General features: G+C 30.5%; 1 protein-coding gene across 11 annotated transcripts in view; it reads right to left on the reverse strand.

Moving 5' to 3' along the window:
* The window catches only part of cpx (synaptic transmission protein complexin), a 1,078,564-nt gene that overhangs the window by 91,968 nt on the left and 959,345 nt on the right, over positions 1 to 27,251 (reverse strand). Inside the window, exon 1 of one of the 11 annotated variants that reach the window (XM_075291801.1) lies at positions 646 to 784. The exons of 9 other annotated variants lie outside the window; for them this stretch is intronic. In XM_075291801.1, the coding sequence (XP_075147916.1) occupies positions 646 to 658 (13 nt within the window). In that variant the 5' untranslated portion in view covers positions 659 to 784. Of the gene's footprint in view, positions 1 to 645; positions 785 to 27,251 lie in introns of those variants that run through there. One more of the 11 variants, XM_075291799.1, reaches the window with a different exon arrangement.

Consider the following 27,251-nt stretch of genomic DNA (forward strand, 5'->3'; position numbering starts at 1 on the left):
TTCTGTTTAAACTCTTCCCATGGACTGCTTTTTCTTTTCTATCAAATCACTTTACAACAAATGATATTAATACTATTTAAATGCGATAGTTGATAGTATTTAAAATCAAACACACATATACACATATAAATATTTAATTGGCATACTTTTAGGGTGATTGAAAATCTTCACTCACATTTCTGTTATAAGGGTGAGTGAAAAAGAAACCAGAAAAAAATCAATATAGAATAGAATAGAAAAAAAATTAAATTAAACTAAGAAACTTACGTTATTGAAATGAAGACACACACACATACAATTTTAAGAAACACAGATTCGTAGTCGTAATCGAAAGAATACAGCACAGTTATGGTTAGACAGAGGTAGAAGATAGTTGGATTGTTATGTTTTTGTAGGTTTTGTTTTTATAGTTTTTGGCAGTGTTTGAAGTTTTATTTGTTTTTGTTGGATTTTTTGTTAGATACATATAGAAGAATTAACAAGACAATATAATATTCAGTGAAAAGATTTTTTTTTTGTATATTAGAAAAAATAAAAATTATAAACAAATCTAAATTATATTTAAATAAGAAAATTAAAATTTAAAAATTCACAACATCGATATTTTTTTTAAATTTTGTTTTAGAAATGTTCATATAATCATACCAATGAAATTCATATTTCGCTGGCGCTTTCACTGAATACTATCTCGCCTGAGACACCGTTGTGTTGGTATTACGTAGTTTGATTGTTACTTAATACGTTTTGGGAATTAATCGATCCTCGGATCGATTTTGCGGCTGCTGTATGGACGATTTTTTCTTTTTGGTTTTTGGCTACTTTGTACTTTGTTTGTTTGTTTGTTTGTTTGTTTTGCGGTTTGTCTCAATATGCAAAAGATTTCACTTTTGTGTTGTTAGCTCAAGGGATGAGAGCTAGAACTATGAGGTGGCAAGGTTGTTCAATTGCCACGGCCTCAACGAAATGTGTATTTGTACAAACATACGTTCAATGATGGTGACGATGACGTTACGTTTATAATTTGGCTATTTTTAATTGTTGTTGTTGCGGTTGCTACTGCTGTGATTGTTGTTCTTATATTATTGATGTCGATGATGATGTTGATGAGGTTTTTGTAGTTATGGTAGTTGTGATTGTTGTTTTGGTTCTTATGGTGGTAGTGGTTCCTGTTTTTGTTATCGTTGTTATATGAATAAGTGGTCTTTGTATTTGTTGAAATAGTGGTAGTAGTAGTAGTTGTGGTATTGGTATTAGTCGAAGTGGTAATAGTTGTAGGCTTGCTTGGCAATTGTTTGATTTTAGTTGAACTGTTGTATAAGAGGCACCATAGCTGGCGCTTTTTGTCGCAGCTGTAAACTAAGCGGTAGTACCACTTGGTTAAAAGCACTTTGAGCACTGAACTAACAGCCTTCATGGCACTGCTCGTGAACTGTCAGTGTCGAGGAATATTTTCACACACAGAACGAAACTGTTGGTTTGGCGAGTATATTCTGCTGTTGCTGTTGGCCAAAAGCAAACGCATACGCACGATGATGAGCTCTACTCTCTCTCTCTCTCTCTCTGTCTCTCGACAAAAACTCACTCACACACGCACACACTAACTCATGTATACAAGCTAACAATCAAGTTGTATATTGAGAGAGCAAGAGATTTGTGTAGAAGTTAGCAGAGTGTAATCGTTGTGAAGGTTTTGATACGAAGTCCTTTTTGGCTATGAGAAATTGAGAAGAGAATTAACTCTCCTGCCTATCTTTCTCTCGTTTTGTTGTTATTCGTGTTTTTTGTTTTATGTGGCCCACTAACAGCCACGTTAGAATAAAAAATCGGCCACGAGTCGTCGTCGAATATAGGAAAGGATTCGTTGTCGTAACAAAACAACACCGAAAGTATGGCCAAAGGACTCAACAACAATGACAACTACAACAACGACTACAAAACCAAAAAATAAAAAAAACGAGCAGCAAAACACAGCAACCAACGGAATTGTGTTTTCACCATAAATTTTGCAAAGAGTGATTTATGAGTTCCTCATGGTTCTTCGTTTTTGGCACAGACGCATAAAACACACAAACACACACACACGACTCTAGAAAATTGTTTAACATGAAATTTTTCTTTTTCACAAGGGGTATTTTTGCACAATTATTTTTCGTTTCTTATTATTGTTTAACACTTTGTTTTTCTCACAAATCATAGAAATATTAAATTTCTTGTTCTTTTTTTACCGTCGTTACTGGTTAACTGGTGTCAATCAGAATGGCTAGCAGGCAGTCTAAGCGACTGTTATCAGTCAACATATGTGTTGGTTATTGTAATGTTGGTGTAAGAGTAGGAGTTATCCTCTAACTTCCTGAGGTTTATATGCGAAAAAGGACCATGTGTTGTTGGGTGATTTGTTGAGTCAAAAAGTGCCGTTTTTATTCGTTCGTTCGTTTGTTGTTTGATTTTTTTTTGTTTGCAATTATTTTGATTTTATTGTTGTTGCAGCAATTTAACAATGTTAGCCCTATATAGATGCAGGCGGCAATCGTGGTCGTGAATGAGTTCGTGACATTGTCGTCTTTCTAGGAGATTATTAATCGTGTTTTTGTTGTTGCTGGGTTTTTTTCCTCTAGCATATAGCAGTGATGCTGATGGTATTGGTGGTGATAATACGAGTGATAACGATGTGGTGATAATGATTATGTTGAAAGTTGAGTGTAATTCCACAGGGCGAGCGAAGAGGGTAGGACTGTAACGAAGACTATTATTAAAGGATGCTGGGTAACCTTCCCTTTGGCCTACTGCTGCATCGTGATGCTGCAGTCAGCGACGTTGTAGTCTATATAAGCAGCGAAGAGAGTTCAGCAGAGACTTTCTACCCCCCACAAACCAATACTAGCATACGCAAACAGAGCTTCAATTAAGTGCGCAAAATTCATGAAGAAAGGGAGCCACATACTCTCTTTAAAATTTATTAGAACTCTTTCTCTCATTGAGTAAATTTGCACTTAAGAGATATTTTTATGAGCAAAAAAAAACTCAGTATGTTTTTAGGTGCACATGCTTATTCTCACACAAACACTTTGCAATGAGCAAAAATATAGCGCATACTCATAACATACAATAGATTACACTAAGTTCTTACTATTGAGAGGACAAACGAATAAGCAATTGAGTGATATTTCTTTAGAAATGAGTAAAATTTATAGAAAAGGGGCATTTAAATTCGCTGGGAACAGTTCATCATATAAATCCCCTTCTACCAAGTAATGAACTTTTCATTGCCATATAAACATGACTTTTCTCCTTGTTCGAAAATGAATGTAGTACATTGTAAATGACACAGATCACAAAAAAAAAAAAAAAACAAACACATCAACAAAAACTACACTTCAAAGTAAAGTGCTTGGCTAGGCAATCTTACTGATTCATATTTAATGTTGAACAAATAATTTTGGATATTTTTTTTTTTTGGGAGAAATTTAAAGCAGTTTATTTCAAGTTTGTTCAGAGGGTATAATATTTAATATTTGGTGATGAATTGAAAGTGAATTATATAGAAAGAAATTTTTTAAATAGATTTTATAATTGTTTTATATATAATTTTTACAAACAAAACAAATTTTATAAAATAGTATAGATAAAGTGTATTTTATGTGTGGTCTATTAAGAAGCAGAATTTAATTATTTTTAACATTGATTTGTGACATTTTATACTGTGCTTAACATCCCAGCACGAAAAGCGTTGGCAAAAAAGTAATAAAAATGTTCTTTTTGGATCCGGAAGTGGTGCAAAATTGACACAGAAGCGATAAATTTAACATGGGCTTGTCGTAGGACGGAAGTCGTCCATTTCAACAGCCAGAGAAATGGATCACTTCTTTAGGTGTGATCCGAATTCAATGTTTTGGATGTAAATTAAAAAATTCTGTGATATTTTGTCAAATAAATAATTTGTATAATTTTTAATGGATTCTAACGCTTGTCTGAAACGTTTGACCTCAAATATTTTCAAAAATTCACAATTTTTTCAAATTGGATTTAGCATTTTTTTCGACAAAATTTAAATAATTTGTACTATTTTATGAATTCTTAAACTGTTTTTAACCAATATGAAACAAAAAAAGTTAAAATTACTTAATAAAAATATGAAAAAACGTGTTATAAAAAAGTGAGTTTATCTTCTTGAAGTGCTTTTAAAGTTGTGCTTTTGGAAGAACTTCAAAATTTTTTGCTGGGATATCCATATAAAATTGTTACGAAATCGAAAATTAAAAAAAAATGAATTTATTATTTTTTAGAGGTGAAAATAAGTTCGAATTTATTTCATCTTCTTTCCAAACGAATTCTTTATTGATGAAAAGAAGTTTTATATATTTAAAATTTTCATTAAGCAGTAATTCAATTAAATTTTTAATTCATCCTTTATTTTTTGTGAACATACAAACAATATTGTCTTTCCAACTGACTTTTTTGCAGTTTGTATGTTTTATTCGTTGAGTTGAAAATCAACATTGTTTGATTGACAGTGAATTTTTCTATTAGATACAAACACCGAAGAAAAGTTGGATCAACTTTATATCGGAGAGTTGTTATAAACAGCATTTTGTTTTCCACAAAAAATAAAAACGATGATGTGTCACTAGTAGCTAAGGACAATTCTCAGATATTATTGAAGATATAATATAGGGAGGCTTTATGCAATTGCATACGTATATATTAGAGGTATAGGTAAATTTGAGATATTTTTAAAATTTTTGGCATTTAGCAGTGGCGATTTTACATGGATATTGATTAGATCTCGCCAACATAGGTGGTCAATTGTGGGTTGTGAGATATTACTTAGCAAAATCGGGCGACATTTACACAAGTCGTTACCATTTTGAGAAATGTCTAGCATTGCAGAGGGTAGACTATCCCCCATGATCCGAAATTCGGAATCGAAAATCACAAGAATTTATTTTTTTGTAACGAAAAAATTGAGATACTCTCGGACTCCAATACAATTTTAATTTGATCTTCTCATTAAAGATAACTATAATATCAATATTTATTATGTTTATGTTTATAAGTTATTATTTATGTTTATAAGTTTCAGAGTTATGAAATTATGGTCAAACGATTTTGCGATTCCGAATTTTGGAACATGGGGGTATGACTACAATATGGGGAAATCGCCAGAAAATGTTGTGTAACATGTTTGGCAATATTTTTTTAAACCGAAAGAACTGGAATATGGAATCTTTAATTTAATTTGAACCGAATTGTATCATAATCGACACACTTAAATATAATGCTAAACCTATTCTTTGAGTAAAATATCCAGAAAATTGGAGTACAATCCCATTTAAACTGGGTATAAAATATGGAATATTCGACCATATTTCCCAAAATCAGACGTGAATATATATGCGAGCTATATCAGAATATTAACAGACTTAAAGCAAATTTGGTACATATTCATAAAATGTTAATTGTATCCTCAGTGCAAATTTTCAAGTAAATTGGAATGAAACTTTAGCCTCCGGTGGTCATATGATATATATGGGAGTTGTATCTAAATCTGAATCGATTTCAATCAAAATTTGGAATAATTTGAGGTCTTTGTGAAAAATTTGAAGCAAATTAAGTTGAAACTATGGACTCTGGGGCCAGATCGGATGAAAGATATATATAGGAGCTATATCTAAATCTGAACCGATTTTGACCAATTTTAGCACTCAAAGGTGTAATGTTATTATCTACTATCTCTGCAAAATTTCGCGGAAATCGGAGTAAAACTTTGGATGAAAGATATATATTGGAGCTATATAGCACTCAAAGGTGTAATGTTACTCTACTATCTATCTACTATCTCTGCAAAATTTCACGTAAATCGGAGTAAAACTTTGGTCTCCGTGGTCGTAGGAGTGTTATATATATATAAAGGGTGGTTAAATTGTAAGGGCCGATGTTGAATGTGAACCACACCTAAACGCCAAGTTGTTTTCCGAATTTTATTTGACATTTATCTATTTCAGACTTACGCAATTTGAACCATGGAGAGATACACAATCCAACAACGTGTTAAAGTTATCCAGACGTATTATGAAAATGGGTTTTCAAATCAAAATGCATATCGTGCACCTTCATCTTCAGTGATGAGGCACATTTTCACCTCAGTGGATTCGTCAATAAACAGAATTGCCGCATTTGGGCGAATGAGAATCCAAGAGTGATTGTCGAAAAACCAATGCACCCACAAAGAGTAACTGTTTGGTCCGGTTTATGGGCTGGCGGCATCATCGGGCCGTATTTTTTCCAAAATGAGGCCGGTCAGGCAGTTACTGTGAATGGTGTTCGCTGTCGTGAGATGATAACGAACTTTTTATGGCCCGAATTGGAAGATATGGATATGGACAATATGTGGTTTCAGCAGGACGGTGCCACTTGCCACACAGTTAACGAAACAATGGTTTTTTTGCGCAACAAATTCAATGGCCGTGTTATCTCACGTAATGGCGATGTCAATTGGCCGCCAAGATCATGTGATTTGACACCGTTGGACTTTTTTCTTTGGGGTTATTTGAAAGAAAAGGTGTACGTTGATAAGCCAGCAACAATTCAAGAGCTAAATGATGAGATAATTCGCCACATTAACGGCATAGAACCTCCATTATGCCTCAGCGCCATCGAAAATTTGGACCATCGGATGAAGGTGTGCCACTGAGATCGCGGCGCCCATTTGACCAATATTTTGTTTCATACGTAATTGAGTAATACCAATATATCATAATAAAATAAAATTACAATAATTTCCTAAATAGTTTGTGTTTTATTCTCTATCTCAACTGATTTCAACCAAATTTGACGTACTTGTATTCCTTGTGCAAAATTTGAAGCAAATCAATATGAAACTCTGGTCTCTGGGGCCATATAACAGGTTGGCTGATAAGTCCCCGGTCTGACACATAGATGGCGTCGCTAGTATTAAATGCATATTATTTTTATATAGTACCAACCTTCAAATGATTCGTGTCAAAATTTGACGTCTGTCTGTTTCAATTAGTTTGTGAGATAGAGCGTCTTTTGTGAAGCAACTTTTGTTATTGTGAAAAAAGTGGAAAAATGGAATTTCGTGTTTTGATAAAATACTGTTTTCTGAAGGGAAAAAAATACTGTGGAAGCAAAAACTTGGCTTGATAATGAGTTTCCGGACTCTGCCCCAGGGAAATCAACAATAATTGATTGGTATCCAAAATTCAAGCGTGGTGAAATAAGCACGGAGGACGGTGAACGCAGTGGACGCCCGAAAGAGGTGGTTACCGACGAAAACATCAAAAAAAAATCCACAAAATTATTTTGAATGAGGCCTTAAAGATATCAAAGGAACGTGTTGGTCATATCATTCATCAATATTTGGATATGCGGGAGCTCTGTGCAAGATGGGTGCCGCGCGAGCTCACATTTCACCAAAAACAACAACGTGTTGATGATTCTGAGCGGTGTTTGCAGCTGTTAACTCGTAATACCGAGTTTTTTCGTCGATATGTGACAATGGATGAAACATGGTTCCACCACTACACTCCTGAGTCCAATCGACAATCGGCTGAGTGGACAGCGACCGTTGAAACGTCTCCGAAGCATGGAAAGACTCAAAAGTCCACTGGCAAAGTAATGGCCTCTGTTTTTTGGGATGCGCATGGAATAATTTTTATCGATTATCTTGAGAAGGGAAAAACCATCAACAGTGACTATTATACGGTGTTATTGGAGTGTTTGAAGGTCGAAATCGCGGCAAAACGGCCCCATATGAAGAAGAAAAAAGTGTTGTTCCACCAAGACAACGCACTGTGCCACAAGTCATTGAGAACGATAGCAAAAATTCACAAGTCAAAGTGCCACAAGTCATTGAGAACGATAGCAAAAATTCATGAATTGGGATTCGAATTGTTTCCCCATCCACCGTATTCTCCAGATCTGGACCCCAGCGACTTTTTCTTGTTCTCAGACCTCAAAAGGATGCTCGCAGGGAAATAATTTGGCTGCAATGAAGAGGTGATCGCCGAAACAGAGGCCTATTTTGAGGCAAAACCGAAGGAGTACTACAAAAATGGTATCAAAAAATTGGAAGATCGTAATAATCGTTATATCGCTCTTAAAGGGAACTATGTTGAATAAAAAAAAAAACGAATTTTGACAAAAAAATGTGTTTTTCTTTGTTAGACCGGGGACTTATCAGCCAACCTGTTATATATGGAAGCTGCACAGAAAGAAAAATTTTCTTTTCTGAGGATCGAAATTTTAGACAAGCAAAGTTTTCTTTTAGCGCTAAAAAAATTTCTTTTAAAGTAAATAAAAAATATCAGAGACAATCGTTGAGTCGTTTATCACAAATTCGGGCTTATTTGTTTTAAAAGAAAATACATTATAAGAAAAGGGAATTTCGTTTTGTCTAAAATTTCGTTCCAGAGGAAAGTATTTTTTCTTTCAGTGTATATCTAAATCAGAATCGCTTTTTTCAAAATCAATAGCGATTATCTTTGACCTGAAGAAAGGCCCTATACCCAATTTGAGGACGATCAGACTTAAATATCGAGCTGTACTTGGCACACAAAATTACATATACAGACAGACAGGCGGACATCGCTAAATCTACTCAGAATTTAATTCTAGGACGATCGGTATACTAAACGATGAGTTTAAGACTGCTCCTTCTTGGCGTTACATACAAATGCATAAACTTATTACACCCTGTAGTGGTGCATGGTATAAAAATAAGGAAAACTTGAAGAACATATATTTTTTCAAATTTTTTCCGACTTCTATATCTATACAGAGACGTTTTGAATAATACCAGCAAACATTTTGTCACAAATTCCACGTTCATCAGGAAATGGATAGACACAATTTTCACACATTTTTTTGTAAATTTCCATTATATTACTTTTCGTTACTCTAGTTTATACAGATTTTTATATATTACCGCAAAAGTAAATTATTGTGTAGCGAAAACTTTGTGCTCCTCTAGAAGAGTATTTTGGGAAGTACATTAAAATAAGGAGTTGGGAAGAACTTTAATTTTTGTTTGTTCGGAGGATAATCTCCACACTGAAAAAAAATATTGTCGTGAGGCCAAAGATTTCATATCCTTAAAATACGAATGCAAATTTTGCTTAGCATAGAAGACGCATTTCTTTAATATAAAGTTTATTTCCTTGTCCAAAAGTCTATAAATTTTTCAATGAAGTCGTATTGTCCTTATAATTAAGTGATTTAACTTAAAAATGGGTATCATAACATGGAAGAAAAATTGTTTGGGGTAAAGTCAACTTGACTTTAATAATTCAGAAAAATTCTTCAAAATTAATGAAATTGTCTTTAAATTTGTTGTCTTTTTGCATCTTGAAAACAAAGCAAAAAATCGTTCAAAAAATAGGACATGTTTTTCGCAACTTTATTTTAAAGACCTTTTTATACACTTCACCACTACTGTGGTACAGGGTATAATAAGTTTGTGCATTTGTATGTAACGCCATGAAGGAGTAATCATAGACCAACCTTTTAGTATACGGATCGGCTTAGAATTAAATTCTGAGTCGATTTAATTATATTTATATGAAAAACTTCTTTGGGTCATAAGCGTCCTAAAGCAAATCACCCATAGAAAATCCAAAAATCGACCCAAATCCCGAAAATTTTGAGATTTTTATATGAAAAACTTCTTTCACTCATATCTCCTAAACTATGCGTCCTAGAGCGAAAAGGACCTTAATTCGTGTGCAAAGTACAGCTCGCAGTTTTAGTCCGATTGTCCTAAAATTTGGTATAGGGTCCTGTTGCTGCTCAAAGACGATCCCTATTGATTTTGGAAAAAATCGGTTCAGATTTAGATATAGCTGCCACATATATTTTTCACCCATCTGATTATTACGTGAAACATAGCATAATTTCTATTGAAAGTCGAGTCTGAATTTGGAAAATAAAGTTTTCTTTAACTCGTTTTTAAAGGACTTTGATAGCATATGAAGACAAATTTCTGAACAATCTAAAAATCAAAATTTGCTTCCTAGAAGAAAGTACACAAAACCGAAATTTAAAAGAGAATTGTGTATTAAAAGTATCCGTACTTGTATTCTCGCTTCTTTGGCTCGGAATTAATACCAAAATTGTTAACGTAAAGACAAAATCTTTGGAAGCGGGCAACATTTTTTTCAGTGCAGCCATACATTTCACTGAACATTCACTAAAAAAATATTGTTGTGAGGCCAAAAAATTCTTGTGCTTAAAATACGAATGCGATTTTCCCTTAGCATTGAAGACCCATTTATGTGATAAATGTTTTTTTTTTTCCTTTATCAAAAGAAAAAAAAAATTGTTAAGTGATTCAAATTGAAAATGGATATATTTACATGGAATACAATTTTGTTTGGCTTTAGTATTTCTAGAAAAAATTTTAAAATTATTATTAATACGAATGCGATTTTCCCTTAGCATAGAAGATTCATTTATTTGATAAATGTTTTTTTTTTCTTTATCAAAATAAAAAAAAATTGTTAAGTGATTAAAATTGAAAATGGATACATGGAATACAATTTTGTTTGGCTTTAGTATTTCTAGAAAATTTTTTAAAATTACTGAATGCGTCTTTAAATTTGTTGCCTTATTGTATCTTGACTACAAAAAAAAAATAGCGTTTAAAAATAAGACTTACTTTTCATAATTTTATTTTATTCAGCAGTTAGAAATTTAAGTTGCATTTACTACGTTTTTAAAGGACTTAAAAAGCGCATGAAAAAAAGCAGAAAAAATAAATAATAAATTCTATATTTTTTTGTTAATCCCAAGTATAAAGGATAATATCTTAAAAGTAACCTTACTTCAATTCTCCACTTCTTTAGGTCGAAATGAATACCAAAATCATTAGCCTAAAGACAAAATCCTAAGGAATATGGAAAGTTTTTTTCTCATTGTAATTGCAATTATTTTGATTTGCCTTCGGCTTAATTGTTTTTAGTTTGAAAATTGTTTTTCTCTAAAATTTAATAAACAAATATGAAGAAACTATATTTCATATTCAAACAGATAAAACAAATTCTCAGAATAGAAACAATTATCACACAAAGGTCTAAAACAAAACAATTAATATTTTGAAAAGTTTTGGATGCTATTTCATAGAACAAACCATCGGATAGAACTAAAGGATATGTTTCAAGATAGACTGGGCGTCAAACAAAACTTGTTTGAAAAATAAATATATATTGTGCCCTAAAATGGAAAAGTTTCTGAAGTAATTAAAATCTTTGTTTTCTCTATATGTCGTATTGGAGCAATCTACTCATTCCTCTTCACCCCGTGGTAACCACATTTCTGGTCTCAATAAATGCCACAACAAAACCCCAAAAGACAACCGCACAATTTATTAAATTCTTCAAAAAATTTTTTTTAAGAGCAAAACATATAGACGGCATTATTGTCATATCTATATTCACATTTATGAATGTAAATATGTACATGCACTTATGAAGTTATTAATGAATTTATTTTCCGTTTGCTTTCTGGTAGTCCTTTTTCTTGGCCTAAACTAAAAAGTAAGAAGAAGAACAAAAAAAAACAAACGAGAATTTCTCTCTTTGGCACAGACAGACAGACATACGCATTGTCATCATTTGTTTAACTTATAACATTACACATTGATGACGACGACAATGAAGTTGCCAGAGGAATTGAATGTAAAGAATGCGAATGAGGCAGACACATTCGAAATGTCTCCTTTTCCCAGTGTCCTATCTTATTCCCCAAACATGGTCTTCTGTATGACTTCCCATATGGATAAGTATGTGTGGAAAAGTGTATGAACATGTGTGTGTATGTGTATATTTGCTCCTTACATTTAGACTAATATGTGAGAAAGTATCTTTGCGTTGATTACAAAATACGTTTTTTTCTCACCATTATTTGTTCTATTTTTTAAGTCGTATTTGTGTGTGTGTGCGTGTCAGAATATTTGCCCAGTTTTATACTGCTGTTGTGTGTGTGGCCTAAATGGGAAGCCAAACAGAAATTTGAAGCACAAGAATCAGCTAACTTTATAAACTCTTATGTATTGAGATATCTTCTTTATTTTCTTGCCACTGTCTACAAGGATTTTCAAACACGCACATATCCATTCCCATATATTCTGGTATATGCATATGTATGTGTGTGTGTGTGTGTGCACATAATTGTATGGTATTAAACTCTCGAAAAATTTAATGGGAATCAAATACAAATAATTGTTCTTGAAAACTAAACCAATGAAGCATTACGGGGTAGTAACTCCGTTCCCCTGTTTATTATGGCAAGGGAAATTTTCTTAAATAACAAAGTTGATCACATACGTAGTGGTATCACGGTCGGCTCTCGAGCCAATAATAATCTACCAAAATTTGAAGAAAATTTTACCACAAAAATACCAAATAAAAAATCATATATTACAGTTTCTGATCAAAATTTTTGAAGAAAAAAAAATATTTCTTTAAAACAAAGTATTTATTATTTTATTTTGAAAGTGTATTTATTATTTTATCATCGCTCATAATAGCGACAATTTATTTAGGTGTATGAGAGTAGAAGGGATCATAAAATAATAAATAATGAATTATAAATGTGTCTAGGTTACGTTAGGTGGCAGCCCGATGTATCAGGCTCACTTAGACTATTCAGTCCATTGTGATACCACATTGGTGAACTTCTCTCTTATCACTGAGTGCTGCCCGATTCCATGTTAAGCTCAATGACAAGGGATCTCCTTTTTATAGCCGAGTCCGAACGGCATTCCACATTGCAGTGAAACGACTTAGAGAAGCTTTCAAACCATCAGAAATGGCACCAACATTACTGAGGTGGGATAATCCACAGCTGAAACCCTTTTTGGTGTTCGGTCGAAGCAGGAATCGAACCCACGACCTTGTGTATGCAAGGCGGTCATGCTAACCATTGCACCACGGTGGCTCCCAAATGTGTCTAGGTTTTTAGCTTGTAATTGTTACTTCTACAAAAGGGAGAAAAAATTTTATTCCTAGAGAAAAATTTATTTCTATAGAAAGTTTTATCACAATTTTATTTCTATAGGAAATTGTAAAACAATTTTATTTCTATATTTTTGCAAAATTGTATTTCTATAGAAAATTTTGTCAAAATTTTATTTCTATAGACAATTTTGTCAAAACTTTATTTCTAAAAAAAAAAACAAAAAATACCAAAATTTTATTCCTAGACAAAGTTTGATCAAACTTTATTTCTATAGAAAATTTTGTGAAAATTTTGTTTCTATAGAACATTTTTCAAAATTTTATTTCTATAGAAAATTTTGCCAACATTTAATTTCTATAGAAAATTTTGCCAAAATTTTATTTCTATAGAAAATTTTGTCAAAATTTTATTTCTAAAAAAAACAAAAAATACCAAAAATTTATTCCTAGACAAAGTGTGATCAAACTTTATTTCTATAGAAAATTTTGTGAAAATTTTGCTTCTATAGAACTTTTTTCAAAATTTTATTTCTATAGAAAATTTTGCTAACATTTAATTTCAATAGAAAAATTTTGCCAAAATTTTATTTCTATAGAAAATTTTGTCAAAATGTTTTTTCTATAGAAAATTTTGAAAAAATTTTATTTTTATAGAATATTTGGTCCACACTTTATTTCTATAGAAAATTTTGTCAAAATTGTATTTCTATAGACAATTTTGTCAAAATTTTATTTCTATAGAAAATTTTGCCAACATTTAATTTCTATAGAAAATTTTTCCAAAATTTTATTTTTATAGAAAAATTTGTCAAGATTTTATTTCTATAGCAAATTTTGTCAAAATTTGGTTTCTGTAGAAAAAGTTGTCAAAATTTTATTTCTATAGAAAATTTTGTCAAAATTTTATTTCTATAGGAAATTTTGTCAACATTTAATTTCTATAGCAAATTTTATCAAAATTTTATTTCAATAGCAAATATTGTCACAATTTTATTTCTATAGAAAATTTTGTCAACATTTTATTTCTATATAAAATTTTGTCAAAATTTTACTTCTATAGAAAAATTTGTCAAAATTTTATTTCTATAGAAAATTTTATCAAAATTTTATTTCTATAGCAAATTTTATCAAAATTTTATTTCTATAGAAAATTTTGTAAAAATTTATTTCTTTAGCAAATTTTGTAGACATTTTATTTCTATAGCAAATTTTGTAAAAATTTTATTTCTATAGAAAATTTTGCCATAATTTAATTTCTATAGAAAGTTTTGGAAAAATTTTATTTCTAAGAAAATTTTGTCAAAATTTTATTTCTATAGAAAATTTTGTCAAAATTTTATTTCTATAGCAAATTTTATCAAAATTTTATTTCTCTAGAAAATTTTGTCAAAATTTTATTTCTATAGCAATTTTTTTCCAAAATTTTATTTCTCTAGAAAATTTTGTCAAAATTTTATTTCTTTAGAAAGTTTTTGCCAAAATTTTATTTCTATAGCAAATTTTTTCAATTTTTTTTTTATAGCAAATTTTGTCACAAATTTATTTCTATAGAAAATTTCTTAAAAATTTATTTCTATAGAAAATTTTGCCAAAATTTTATTTGTATAGAAAATAATTAGTAAATTTTTTTTGTATAGAAAATTGTGTCCACATTTTATTTCTATAAAAATTTTTGTCAAAACTGTATTTCTATAGAAAATTTTGTCAAAATGTTATTTCTATAGCAAATTTTGTCAAAATTTTATCTCTATAGAAAATTTTGCCATCATTTAATTTCTATAGAAAGTTTTGCAAAAATTTTATATCTAAGACAATTTTGTCAAATTTTTATTTCTATAAAAAATTTTGTCAAAATGTTATTGCTATAGCAAATTTTGTCATAATTTTATTTCTCTAGAAAATTTTGTCAAAATTTTATTTCTATACCAAATTTTGTCAAAATTTTATTTCTCTAGAAAATTTTGTCAAAATTAGAAAGTTTTTGCCAAAATGTTATTTCTATAGAAAATTTTGTCAAAATTTTATTTCTATAGCAAATTTTGTCAAAATTTTATTTCTAAGAATATTTTGTCAAAATTCTATTTCTATAGCAAATTTTGTCAAAATTTTATTTCTATAGAATATTTTGGAACAATTTTATTTTTATACAAAATTTTATCAAAATTTTATTTCTATAGCAAATTTTGTCAAAATTTCATTTCTCTAGAAAATTTTGTCAAAAGTAGAAAGTTTTTGCCAAAATGTTCTTTCTATAGAAAATTTTGTCAAAATTTTATTTCTATAGCAAATTTTGTCAAAATTTTATTTCTATAGCAAATTTTGTCAAAATTTTATTTCTATAGAAAATTTTGTCAAAACTTTATTTCAATAGAAAATTTTGTCAAAATTTTATGTCTCTAGAAAATTTTGTCAAAATTTTATTTATATAGCAATTTCTTTTTTCAAAATATTATTTCTCTAGAAAATTTTGTCAAAATTTTATTTCTTTAGAAAGTTGTTGCCAAAATTTTATTTCTATAGACAATTTTGTCAAAATTTTATTTCTATAGCAAATTTAGTCAAAATTTTATTTTTATAGCAAATTTTTTCACAAATTTATTTTTATAAAAAATTTTGTTAAAATTTTATTTCTATAGAAAATTTTGCCAAAATTTTATTTGTATATAAAATTTCCACATTTTATTTGTATAGAAAATTTTGTCAAAATTGTATTTCTATAAAAAATGTTTGTCAAAATGTTATTTCTATAGAAAATTTTGTCAAAATTTTATTTCTATAGAAAATTTTGTCAACATTTTATTTCTATAGCAAATTTTGTCAAAATTTTATTTCTATAGCAATTTTTTCTAAACTATATTTCTATAGAAAATTTTGTCAAAATGTTATTTCTATAGCAAATTTTGTCAAAATTTTATCTCTATAGAAAATTTTGCCATCATTTAATTTCTATAGAAAGTTTTGCAAAAATTTTATATCTAAGACAATTTTGTCAAATTTTTATTTCTATAAAAAATTTTGTCAAAATTTTATTGCTATAGCAAATTTTGTCATAATTTTATTTCTCTAGAAAATTTTGTCAAAATTTTATTTGTATACCAAATTTTGTCAAAATTTTATTTCTCTAGAAAATTTTGTCAAAAGTAGAAAGTTTTTGCCAAAATGTTATTTCTATAGAAAATTTTATTTCTATAGCAAATTTTGTCAAAATTTTATTTCTAAGAAAATTTTGTCAAAATTCTATTTCTATATCAAATTTTGTCAAAATTTTATTTCTATAGAATATTTTGGAACAATTTTATTTTTATAGAAAATTTTGTCAAAATTTTATTTCTATAGCAAATTTTGTCAAAATTTTATTTCTCTAGAAAATTTTGTCAAAAGTAGAAAGTTTTTTCCAAAATGTTATTTCTATAGAAAATTTTGTCAAAATTTTATTTCTATAGCAAATTTTGTCAAAATTTTATTTCTATAGAAAATTTTGTCAAAACTTTATTTCAATCGAAAATTTTGTCAAAATTTTATGTCTCTAGAAAATTTTGTCAAAATTTTATTTCTATAGCAATTTTTTTTTCAAAATATTATTTCTCTAGAAAATTTTGTCAAAATTCTATTTCTTTAGAAAGTTTTTGCCAAAATTTTATTTCTATAGCAAATTTAGTCAAAATTTTATTTTTATAGCAAATTTTTTCACAAATTTATTTTTATAGAAAATTTTGTGAAAATTTTATTTCTATAGAAAATTTTGCCAAAATTTTATTTTTTATAAAATGTTGTCCACATTTTATTTCTATAGAAAATTTTGTCAAAATTGTATTTCTATAAAAATTTTTTGTCAAAATGTTATTTCTATAGAAAATTTTGTCTAAATTTTATTTCTATAGAAAATTTTGTCAAAATTTCATGTCTATAGAAAATTTTGTTAAAATTTTATTTCTACAGAAAATTTTGTAGAATTTTATTTCTTTATAAAATTTCTGCAGAAAAATTATGAAATACCTCAGCTGGAGAGGAACATTTGGCAAAATCTACCAAAATATCAAGAATTCAACCAATCTACCAAATAGTAAAAAATCTATACTTTTGCAACATGATTTGGATTCATTCCAAAGTACCAGTCCTGGAAAAGTTTTTTAGGATCAGTACTTGTTAATTTTGAAAGAAGATGGCATTACACGCTATCAAGTCCTTCGACACTGAAGAAATTATTTCATGTCCTTAAGATATGAATGCGAATTTCGCTTAGCTGACGTATTTCTCTGACATAAAGATTTGATTCTTGCCAAAAAGTCGATAAAATTTTGCAATGAAGTCCTTTTGTACATATAGTTAAGCAATTTGAATAAAATAAATATATGAAAGAAAATTTTGTTTAACTAAGGTAAACTTAGACTTAATAGTTCTGAAAAATTCTTTAAAATTAATGAAATCGTCTTTAAATTTGGTGGCTCATGTTAAAGGCGTTGTTTACTTGAAACAAAACATAATTTTAACTTGAATTTCGAAGTTTAGGTCATCTTTAATACTTTTTTAATTTATCACAATTGCATTTAATATCTTTTAGTTTATATTTTAAACTAATATTTTCCTCGAGTGTATATCAAAAAAGCAAAAAAAATATGTCTACTATGTATACCATTGACTTTTGCTGTTTGTTCTTTTTAAAGTATATATTTGCTTTTAGTAATGAACGACTGAATAAAAGTATACATATGCCCAGGACGTGTTTATGTGTGTGAGCCACAGATAAGTATGTGTCTACTGTAGAATGCCTTAATAATTTTATTATCCCTGTGTCCTAATGGAGTTGCTATTAATGAAATTATTTAATATGACTTTAATTCTTTTACGAATTACATAGAGAAAGAAATGGAGAAATGAAATTCGGTATTAAGATATGTGTGGAGTATTAGTTCGAGTATGTAACAAAAATCCATGATGAACAAACACAATAACCTTGTCAGCAAAAATTATATCTTGTCTTATATCCTTGTATTTTTGATGTCTCAATATAATATAATACTTAAGTATTCGGATTTACATTTGGGTAGAAAATATCAAGTTCTTATCAATTTTGCTGTATTCAAACATAGAATTATGGTTATTATGGTTATGTTAGGTGGCAGCCCTATGTATCAGACTCACTTAGACTATTAAGTCCATTGTGATACCACATTGGTGAACTTCTCTCTTATCACTGAGTGCTGCCCGATTCCATGTTAAGCTCAATGACAAGGGACCTCCTTTTTATAGCCGAGTGCGAACGGCATTCCACATTGCAGTGAAACCACTTAGAGAAGCTTTCAAACCCTCAGAAATGTCACCAGCATTACTGTGGTGGGATAATCCACCGCTGAAAAACTTTTTGGTGTTCGGTCGAAGCAGGAATCGAACCCACGACTTTTCAAACATAGAAAAGTTTCAGCAAATTTCAGCTTGAAAGCTTCATTTGGGAAGGCTTTAGCGTGATTACAACGGACATCGGAAATAGGGACATCGTTATATCGTCCTAGAATCTCTCCCTTTCTCTCTGATCAAGAATATGTACTTTATATGGTCGGAAATCGATATTTCGATGACGGCATTACAAACCTATTTGGCTTGCGTAGCCTCTAAGAGAAGCAAATTTCATCCGATGCGGCTGAAATTTGGTACAAAGTGTTATCATATGGTCTTTAACAAACATGCAAAAATTGGTCCATATCGGTACATAATTATATATAGCCCCCATATAAACCGATCCCCAGATTTGGTTTGCGGAGCCTCTAAGAGAAATAAACCTCATCCGATCCAGCTGAAATTTGGTATATGATGTTGGTATATAGTCTCTAACAACCGTGCAAAATTTGGTCCAAATCGGTCCATAATTATATATAGCCCCCATATATGGCGATCACCCGATTTGGCTTGCGGAGCCTCTAAGAGAGGCAAATTTCATTCGATCCGGTTGAAAGTTGGTACGTGGTGTTAGTATATGCTCTCTAACAACCATGCCAGAATTGGTCCACATCGGTCATTAATTATATATAGCCCTTATAAAAACCAATCCCCAGATTTGACCTCCAGACCCTCTTGAAGGAGCAAAGTTCATCCGATCCGGTCGAAATTTGGTACATTTCGTTAGTGTATGGCCGATAACAACCATGCCAAAATTGGTCCGTATCGATCTATATTATATGTAGCCCCCATATAAACCGATCCCCAATCACAGAAAAATCACGATTGCCACTCGAGCCCCCATATAAACCGATCGCCAATCACAGAAATATCACGATTGCCACTCGAGCCAAAAATAGTCTACTAAAATTTTATTTCCATAGAAATTTTTGTCAAAATTTTGTATTTCTATAGAAAAATTTGTCAAAATTTTATTTCTATAGAAATTTTTGTCAACATTTTATGTCTTTAGGAAATTTACCAAAATATAATTTCTATACAAAATTTTGTCAAAAATTTATTTCTATTGAAAATTTTGTAAAAATTTTATTTCTGTAGAAAATTTTGTCAAAATGTTATTTCTATAGAAAATTTATGAAGCATTTCATAATTGGAGAGGAATATATTGCAAAATCTTCCAAACCTTAAAAGAATTCTACCAGTCTACCAAACAGTAAAAAATCTGCAATTTTTGGTAGACTCGTGTTCATAATTGTATATAGCCCCCATATAAAGCGACCCCCATATTTCAATTCTGGCTCTATAATTATAGCACAAAAGTTAATATCGGTTCGTAATTATTTCTTCGCTATATATACCGGTCAAGAACTGAATATATACGTATTTAATCGACATTGCTTTTGTCTACTATATATCCCGCATGGACTAACTTACAATTTAGAAGATGATGTTAAGAAGTTTTAAGATGTCTTGCCATCGGCCGCAACCTAAGTAATTTAATTGTGGATGACCGTCTTTTGCAAAAGTTTCTACGCAATCCATGGTGGAGGGTACATAAGATTCGGCCTGGCCGAACTTACGGCCGTATATACTTGTTTGGAAATTTCCATTATTTTGTTTGTCCCTATTGTGTTTTATAAACAGTAAATAAAAGAAAATATAAATTTATTGTGAAAACTGCATAAACAAAAGGATATTTATAGATCACGTCAAGGGAGCCACCGTGGTGCAATTGTTAGCATGCCCACCTTGCATATACAAGGTCGTGGGTTCGCTTCCTGGATCGACCGAACACCAAAAAGTTTTTCAGCGGTGGATTATCCCACCTCAGTAATACTGGTGACATTTCTGAGTGTTTCAAAGCTTCTCTAAGTGGTTTCACTGCAATGTGTGATGCCGTTCGCACTCGCCTATAAAAACGAGGTCTCTTGTCATTGTCTCTTGTCATCTTGTGCTTACGAAAATATATATTTTTTTAATGTACATCAAAACCAAATTGCGAACTGAAGTAGTGATTGTGAATTTCGAAAAACGACCAAGAGCTGAATACTCTGATATCTTAAAGTGTTTTTTCTGTTTGATGGAAACAACATTTCTCTACATATTTAAATCTTCTTTCTTTGCAAGGATTTAAGAAAAAAAATTAAAACTCATTTTTATCCTTGTGTGATAATATGAGCTTTCAACATGCCATCCAACTCGCTTGAATACAAATATAATTTTTCTTTTTAAAATTTCAAATCAATCTTTTCAAACTTTTCCGAAAGTGACTTTGGAATTCCCCCAAAACTCTCGCTCTCTCTCCCGCTCTCTCTCTCTCTGTTTTGCATATGTCCATCAAATTACCAAGAAACATGAATGGAAATGTCATCAGCATATGGGACTTAAATCCTTCGCAAAGGACAATGTTATCTGCACCTAGCTTATGACCAGAAAGTGTGAAATGTATGTGTAGGAGGGCCGGAGGAAGGGGAACAGAAGGAAAATACTTTTCTTGCTAAGGGGACATTTGAGAATTTTCGAATCCTATAATAGAGAAACATTTCTAATTGTTAGCTAAGACCCCAAGTTTGGGGTTGGAGAAAGAGTTCGTGTTTTGAAGTTTTTTTCCCTGAGAGGGTGTGAACGCACAGCTAGATGTATGTCCTTCTCTATGGATGGTATGGTATACCATATGTTCCATTCTTAATTCTTGGCAGGCAGCTTTTTTTCTGTGGTTGTTATTGCTTAAGTCGTCATGGTAGTGGGAAAACGCTGTGCCATAGTCGTTGTTTTTTTTTTCTTCGTGTTGTGTTGGTTTGGTTTTATGATTATAAGGACGTGTGAAGTCTTTGGGAAATATTTTCGAGTGCGTGCCTTTTTGGCAAATACCTAAATGGATTTTGTTTATTTGTTATTTTCGCTTTTTTTCCTTGGTTCTCCCTACTTTACTAAGTGTGTGTTTAACGTTTTACTAACCCACAACGCTATAGACATATATGTATACATTCTTCAGGACCCATATGTGTAGGCATCACAGGATTGTTTTTTTTTTTTAAGAAGCCCTTTTGTATTGTGACACGCTTCGGTATTCAAAATAGGCATTCAAGCAATAAAAATCTCACAAAAAAGGGCACTAATGCCTATATTTAAGGCTTTATTTTCCTACACTGGCTATTGTACTGGTTTTTTTCCTTCCGAGTAGGGGGGAAATGGAGGCTTTCACTAGCTTAAATTACTCTTCATTTCTATGGTGTTTTTCAGTAGCAGGTTTTCCGGTTTTTTTCTATAATGCTATTTACTTTGCTAGTGATCCAAAACATACCATTAAAATTTTCTTGGATTGTCTACGCATTTTTTTGCCTCTTGGTAAGGATTAGAGTTACAGAAAGAAAATTAAAATAACCCAGTGAAATATATCGGTAGCAATTGGTAGAGTAAACCACTAAGGCGGAATTCTAAATAGCCTCCATAAATAACCCTGTCAAATGTAATAATTTCCTTTGAAACTCACTAGTTGAAACTGTATTTTGCGCTATACGAAGCTCAAGATGAGAGTATTTGTGGCAAAATATTTATAAACTGAATGTTTATGCTTCATTTGTTTATATTTTTCCATTTATCTAACGCACATAAAAAGTTATCAAAGTCAAGGAAACTTATTAAAAATTGGAAAAATTTTAACTAAAATATACAAATTTCCATTAACTAAAATATAGTTAAATTGTCTTTATTGTCCTAGAGGGTTCACTTTTTTTAGTGTGAGGATGTATGAATACCTTCCATACGATTTGAAATTTCTGAATACGTTACTCAATCAAATTGAAAAAAAAATCGAATCTAGAAGAAGAAATCGAATGTGAAGATTATAAACCCAATATATACACTGAAAAAGATATTGCCCTGAGGCCAAAGACGGCAAAGTTTTTATAGAAATAAAATTTTGACAAAATTTTCTATAGAAAATTTTGACAATATTTGCTATGCAACTAAAATTTTGATAACATTTTCTATAGAAATAAAATTTTGCCAAAATTTTCTATAGAAACAAAATTTAGACAAAATTTTCTATAGAAATAAAATTTTGACAAAATTTTCTATAGAAATAAAATTTTGACAAAATTTTCTATAGAAATAAAATTTTGACAAAATTTTCTATAGAAATGAAATTTTGACAAAATTTTCTGTAGAAATAAAATTTTGACAAAATTTTCTATAGAAATAAAATTTTGACAAAATTTTCTATAGAAATAAAATTTTGAAAAAATTTCCCATAGAAATAAAATTTTGAGAAAATTTCCTATAGAAATAAAATTTTGACAAAATTTTATATAGAAATAAAATTTTGAAAAAAATTCTATAGAAATAACATTTTAATGAAATGATTAAATGTCTTGATTTATCATTTCATTATATATTGATAAAGGTCGAACAAAAAGAAAATTAATAGAAATAACATTTTGACAAATTTTCTATAGAAATAAAATTTTTACAAAATCTTCTATAGAAATAAAATTTTGACAAAATTTTATATAACATAGAAATTAAATGGTTACAAAATTTTCAATAGAAATTAAATTTTGACAAAATTTTCTGTAGAAATAAAATTTAAAAAAAATTTGAAAATTGGAGAAATGTTAAATAAAAAATATACAAATTTCCATTAACTAAAATAGAGTTAAATTGGCTTTATTGTCCTAGAGGGTTCACTTTTTATTGAGTGTGAGGATGAATCAATACAAAAAAAGCCGATTGAATACGTATATAATTCAGTTTGACAAAATTTTCTATAGAAATAAAATTTTGACAAAATTTTCTATAGAAATAATATGTTGACAGAATTTTCTATAGAAATAAAATTTTGAAAAAATTTTCTATAGAAATAAAATTTTGGTAGATTATTTTTGGCGATATGGACCAATTCTTGTGTGATTGGCGATCGGTTATATATAACTATAGACCGATATGGACCAATTGTTGCATGGATGTTAGCGTTCATAGACTAGTGCTATGTACCAAATTTCAACAGAATGGGATGAATTTTACTCCTCCAAGAGGTTCCGGAGGTCAAATGTGGTAATCGGTTTATATGGGGGCTATATATAATTATGGGCCGATATGGACCAATTTTTGCACGTTTGTTAGAGACCATATACTAACACCATGTACCAAATTTCAACCGAATGGGATGAATTTTGCTCCTCCAAGAGGTTCCGGAGGTCAAATCTGGGGATCGGTTTATATGGGGGCTATATATAATTATGAACCGATATGGACCTATGTTGGCATGGTTGTTAGAGACCATATACTAACACCACGTATCAAATTTCAGCCGGATCGGATGAAGTTTGCTTCTCTTAGAAGTGCCGCAAGCCAAATCGGGGGATCGGTTTATATGGTATAGCCCCCATAATTATGAACCGATATGGCCCAATTTTTGCATAGTAGTTGGAAACCATATACTAACACCACGTACAAAATTTCAGCCGGATCGGATGAAATTTGCTTCTCTTAGAGGATTCGCAAGCCAAATCTGAGGATCGGTTTATATGGGGGCTATATATAATTATGGGCCGATATGGACCAGTTTTTGCATGTTTGTTAGAGACCATATACTAACACCATGTACCAAATTTCAGCCAGATCGAATGAAATATGATTCTCTTAGAGGCTACGAAAGCCAAATCTTTGGGTCCGTTTTTATGGAAGATATACGTAGAAGTGGTCCGATATGGCTCATTTGCCATTCCATCCGGCCTACATCAATAATAACTACTTATGTCAAGTTTCAAATCGATAGCTGGTTTCGTTTGGAAGTTAGCGTGATTTCAACAGACGGACGGATGGACGCACATGCTTAGAGCGACTCAGAATTTTACCACGACCCAGAATATATATACTTTATGGGGTCTTAGAGCAATATTTCGATGTGTTACAAATGGAATAACAAAGTTAATATACCCCCTCATCCTATGGTGGAGTGTATAAAAAATGTGTTTCTTTATTTTAAGGAAAATATACCTAAGTTCAAAGACATATGGCTTTTTATGGAGGAACGCAAATTTCCGAAATTTGTGTCTCAAATTTAATAAAAAAAGTGTTTGATGCAAAGATTATAAACTTAATTTTAATTAAAATTTTATTATTTAAAGAAAAAATTGTCCTTAAGATTTTGTAAATTGCGCATACTAAAGCTTAGGTTGGTTAATCTTTAACGATCACGAGAATATATTTGTTCTAGTGTACGGGTGTTTTTTTCTGTATTGCTGCCAAAGGTAGCAAATTCGAACAAATCTAAACTGATTCTAAAATTCCATGTTCTGTTTTGCTTTCGAACAATAAAATTAAAAAAAAAATGTAGCGCTTGGCTTTGTAGCATTACATTTCAGCCACTATGTAGGTGCATGATATAAACATGTACTCATATCGTGACTCATACAATTAAAACATTTTCTATATTATCAATTTCACCTTACATTTTATGTTGGGATATTAAAAATGAAAATGAAGGATTTTCTTTCTCCTTCCACACTAACACACTTGCCAGAGGCGAAACGGAAAACACGCAAAGGTATTAAGTAACCTCATCAACACTAAGACACGTCAGCTTTTCTGATTCCTTAAAAAGCATAAGAGAAAAAAAAAACACACACACACACCCTCAAAGGAAAAATGAAAATGGCAAACCATAAGAAAATATTAGAAATGATGTGACATTCTTGGTCATTGCCATCATCTCATCACATCTCATGTCTATCTTGCAGAAAAGGAAAAAAGTCTACAGACATAGTTTCAAAGCTCCATTATAGGTTCATATCTTCTTAACATATTCTCTAATAGCTTTGTGACTTTTCCACTAGTAAGGCAAAGGAGGGAGGCCATGAACGGACGGACGGACAAAAGTATAGTGACTGACCATTGGAATATTATGTTAATCTTTTTCACATCTTAGCATAAATAACCATCTTTAGTCTTAATAATCACTTGCCAGTTTTCTTCTATGGCATGTGTCCTATAATCTTTAGCAATGGCTGATAGCGGAGAAGACGATGTGTTGGAGATTGTGGAATACTAAGAACCATTTGTCTTATTAAGGTAATAAGATATACACTGCCTAAAGAGTGTGGCATATAAAGGAATCCTTGGTTGTTTTTGCAAAGTTCTTTTGCTGGGATGAATCCAAAGCCGATAAAAGCAGCATTAAAAACAATTAAGAAAAGCCTAAGACCTATGCAAAGCCAACAATCTAAGTGTACTAATATCTATGTTCACAATTATCACATTGCTGGACATGGAGCACCAGAAAGTAATGTGGGTGAGGAGGGGTGGGGGTGGGCAATATAAACATGATCAGGATTTGTTGCAATTTGCGGTAGCTCCGTGAAAGGATAATAAATAAGAGATTTTCCTAGGAAAAATCAAGTCGCCTAGGGAAACAAATACTAAAAGTTAATATGAGAAGTGGATTTTATTGTGACAATAATTCCATGAGAATAATCCTAATGCATTTACTACGAAATCATAAAATGACAATAAGATGGTTGAATGGTAGTTATGGAAATGCCTTTCTGTCAAATTGAAATATAATAAAATTTCTATTAAAGAGAATTTGCCATATAAAAATTGGAAATTTAATTATTGTTTTTTTTTTTCTCACAGTTTATGTTATTGATACAGGTTTGAAATATAAACCGCATTTCCTTATTTAAAAACATTAGCGGGTACATTTGTAAAGGAGCTTCATCTCAATCTAAACAGAAATACCTGGTATTAGGATCTATACTACAGAGTAAGTATGCCACTAATATTGAGTTCATTATTAAACAAGTATGTTAAGTTGAAAGACGGGCAGGTCCGACTATATTATACTCTAAACCACAACTACTGAATTAGTAAACATAAGTATTTGTGGTGTATAATCGAAATAGGTTCTGGGGGAAAAACGTATTTCTTTATTTAAGAAAATTAAGGGGTGTATGCTTATGGTACCTTTGTCTCAATCTCAAAAGAAACATTAGGAGCTATATGTTACTTGATTTTACATCTACAGAGTTACCCAGCAAAAAAAAAGCGTCGTCAAAAAAGTAGTGAAAATTTTCTTTTTGGATCCGGAAGTGGTGCCAAATTGCCGTAGAAGCGATGAATCTAACATGGGCTTGTCATAGGACAGATGTCCACCATTTCAACAACCACTGCACTGAATTTGCATCACTTCTTAAGGTGTAATTTTTAAAATTTTTTATGATTTTGAATGCGTTCTAACGCTTGTCTGGTGCGTTTGACATTAAATATTTTCAAAAATTCGTAATTTAAACATTTTATATCATCTTATTATTTCTTAATCTGATTTTAACCTATTTTAAACAAAACAAAAATAAATTTCCCATTAAAACTATGAAAAAGGCAAGTTGTAAAAAAATTGATTCAAATGAACTTCCTGTGCAGTGAAAATAAAAAAACATTTTTGGGAGGGTATTTTTGAAAGTTCTTTTAAAGTTGTGCCTTGGGAAGAACTTTTTTTTGCTGGGTAGTATGTCACTTATATTGAGTCCATTCTAAAAAAAAAGAGGAAATCGCTCAATTAGTGTGGGTAATAAATCCATAATTGTAAAAATCGGGAAATATTATCATGTAAGTCACAATACGATCAGCTAGTACATCAAAATTTTAAAGTTGAGTAACATCGTTTAGTAAATAAGAGTATTATGGCCAAATTTATGAAAATCGAGCGATGCATATATATGGGAGCTATATTAAAATCTGAATCAATTTGTATAATATTATGCAGGTTTGATAGATACTAAAGAAGGTTATCTTGTGCAAAATTTGAATTTGAAATTTTTTTAATAAATGACACTAATAGAAAATGTTCGTTATATTAACGAATAGTCAGCCAACAAAACA

This window comes from Haematobia irritans, chromosome 1, assembly GCF_050003625.1.
Source record: "Haematobia irritans isolate KBUSLIRL chromosome 1, ASM5000362v1, whole genome shotgun sequence".
NCBI classification, from domain to species: Eukaryota; Metazoa; Arthropoda; class Insecta; order Diptera; family Muscidae; genus Haematobia; species Haematobia irritans.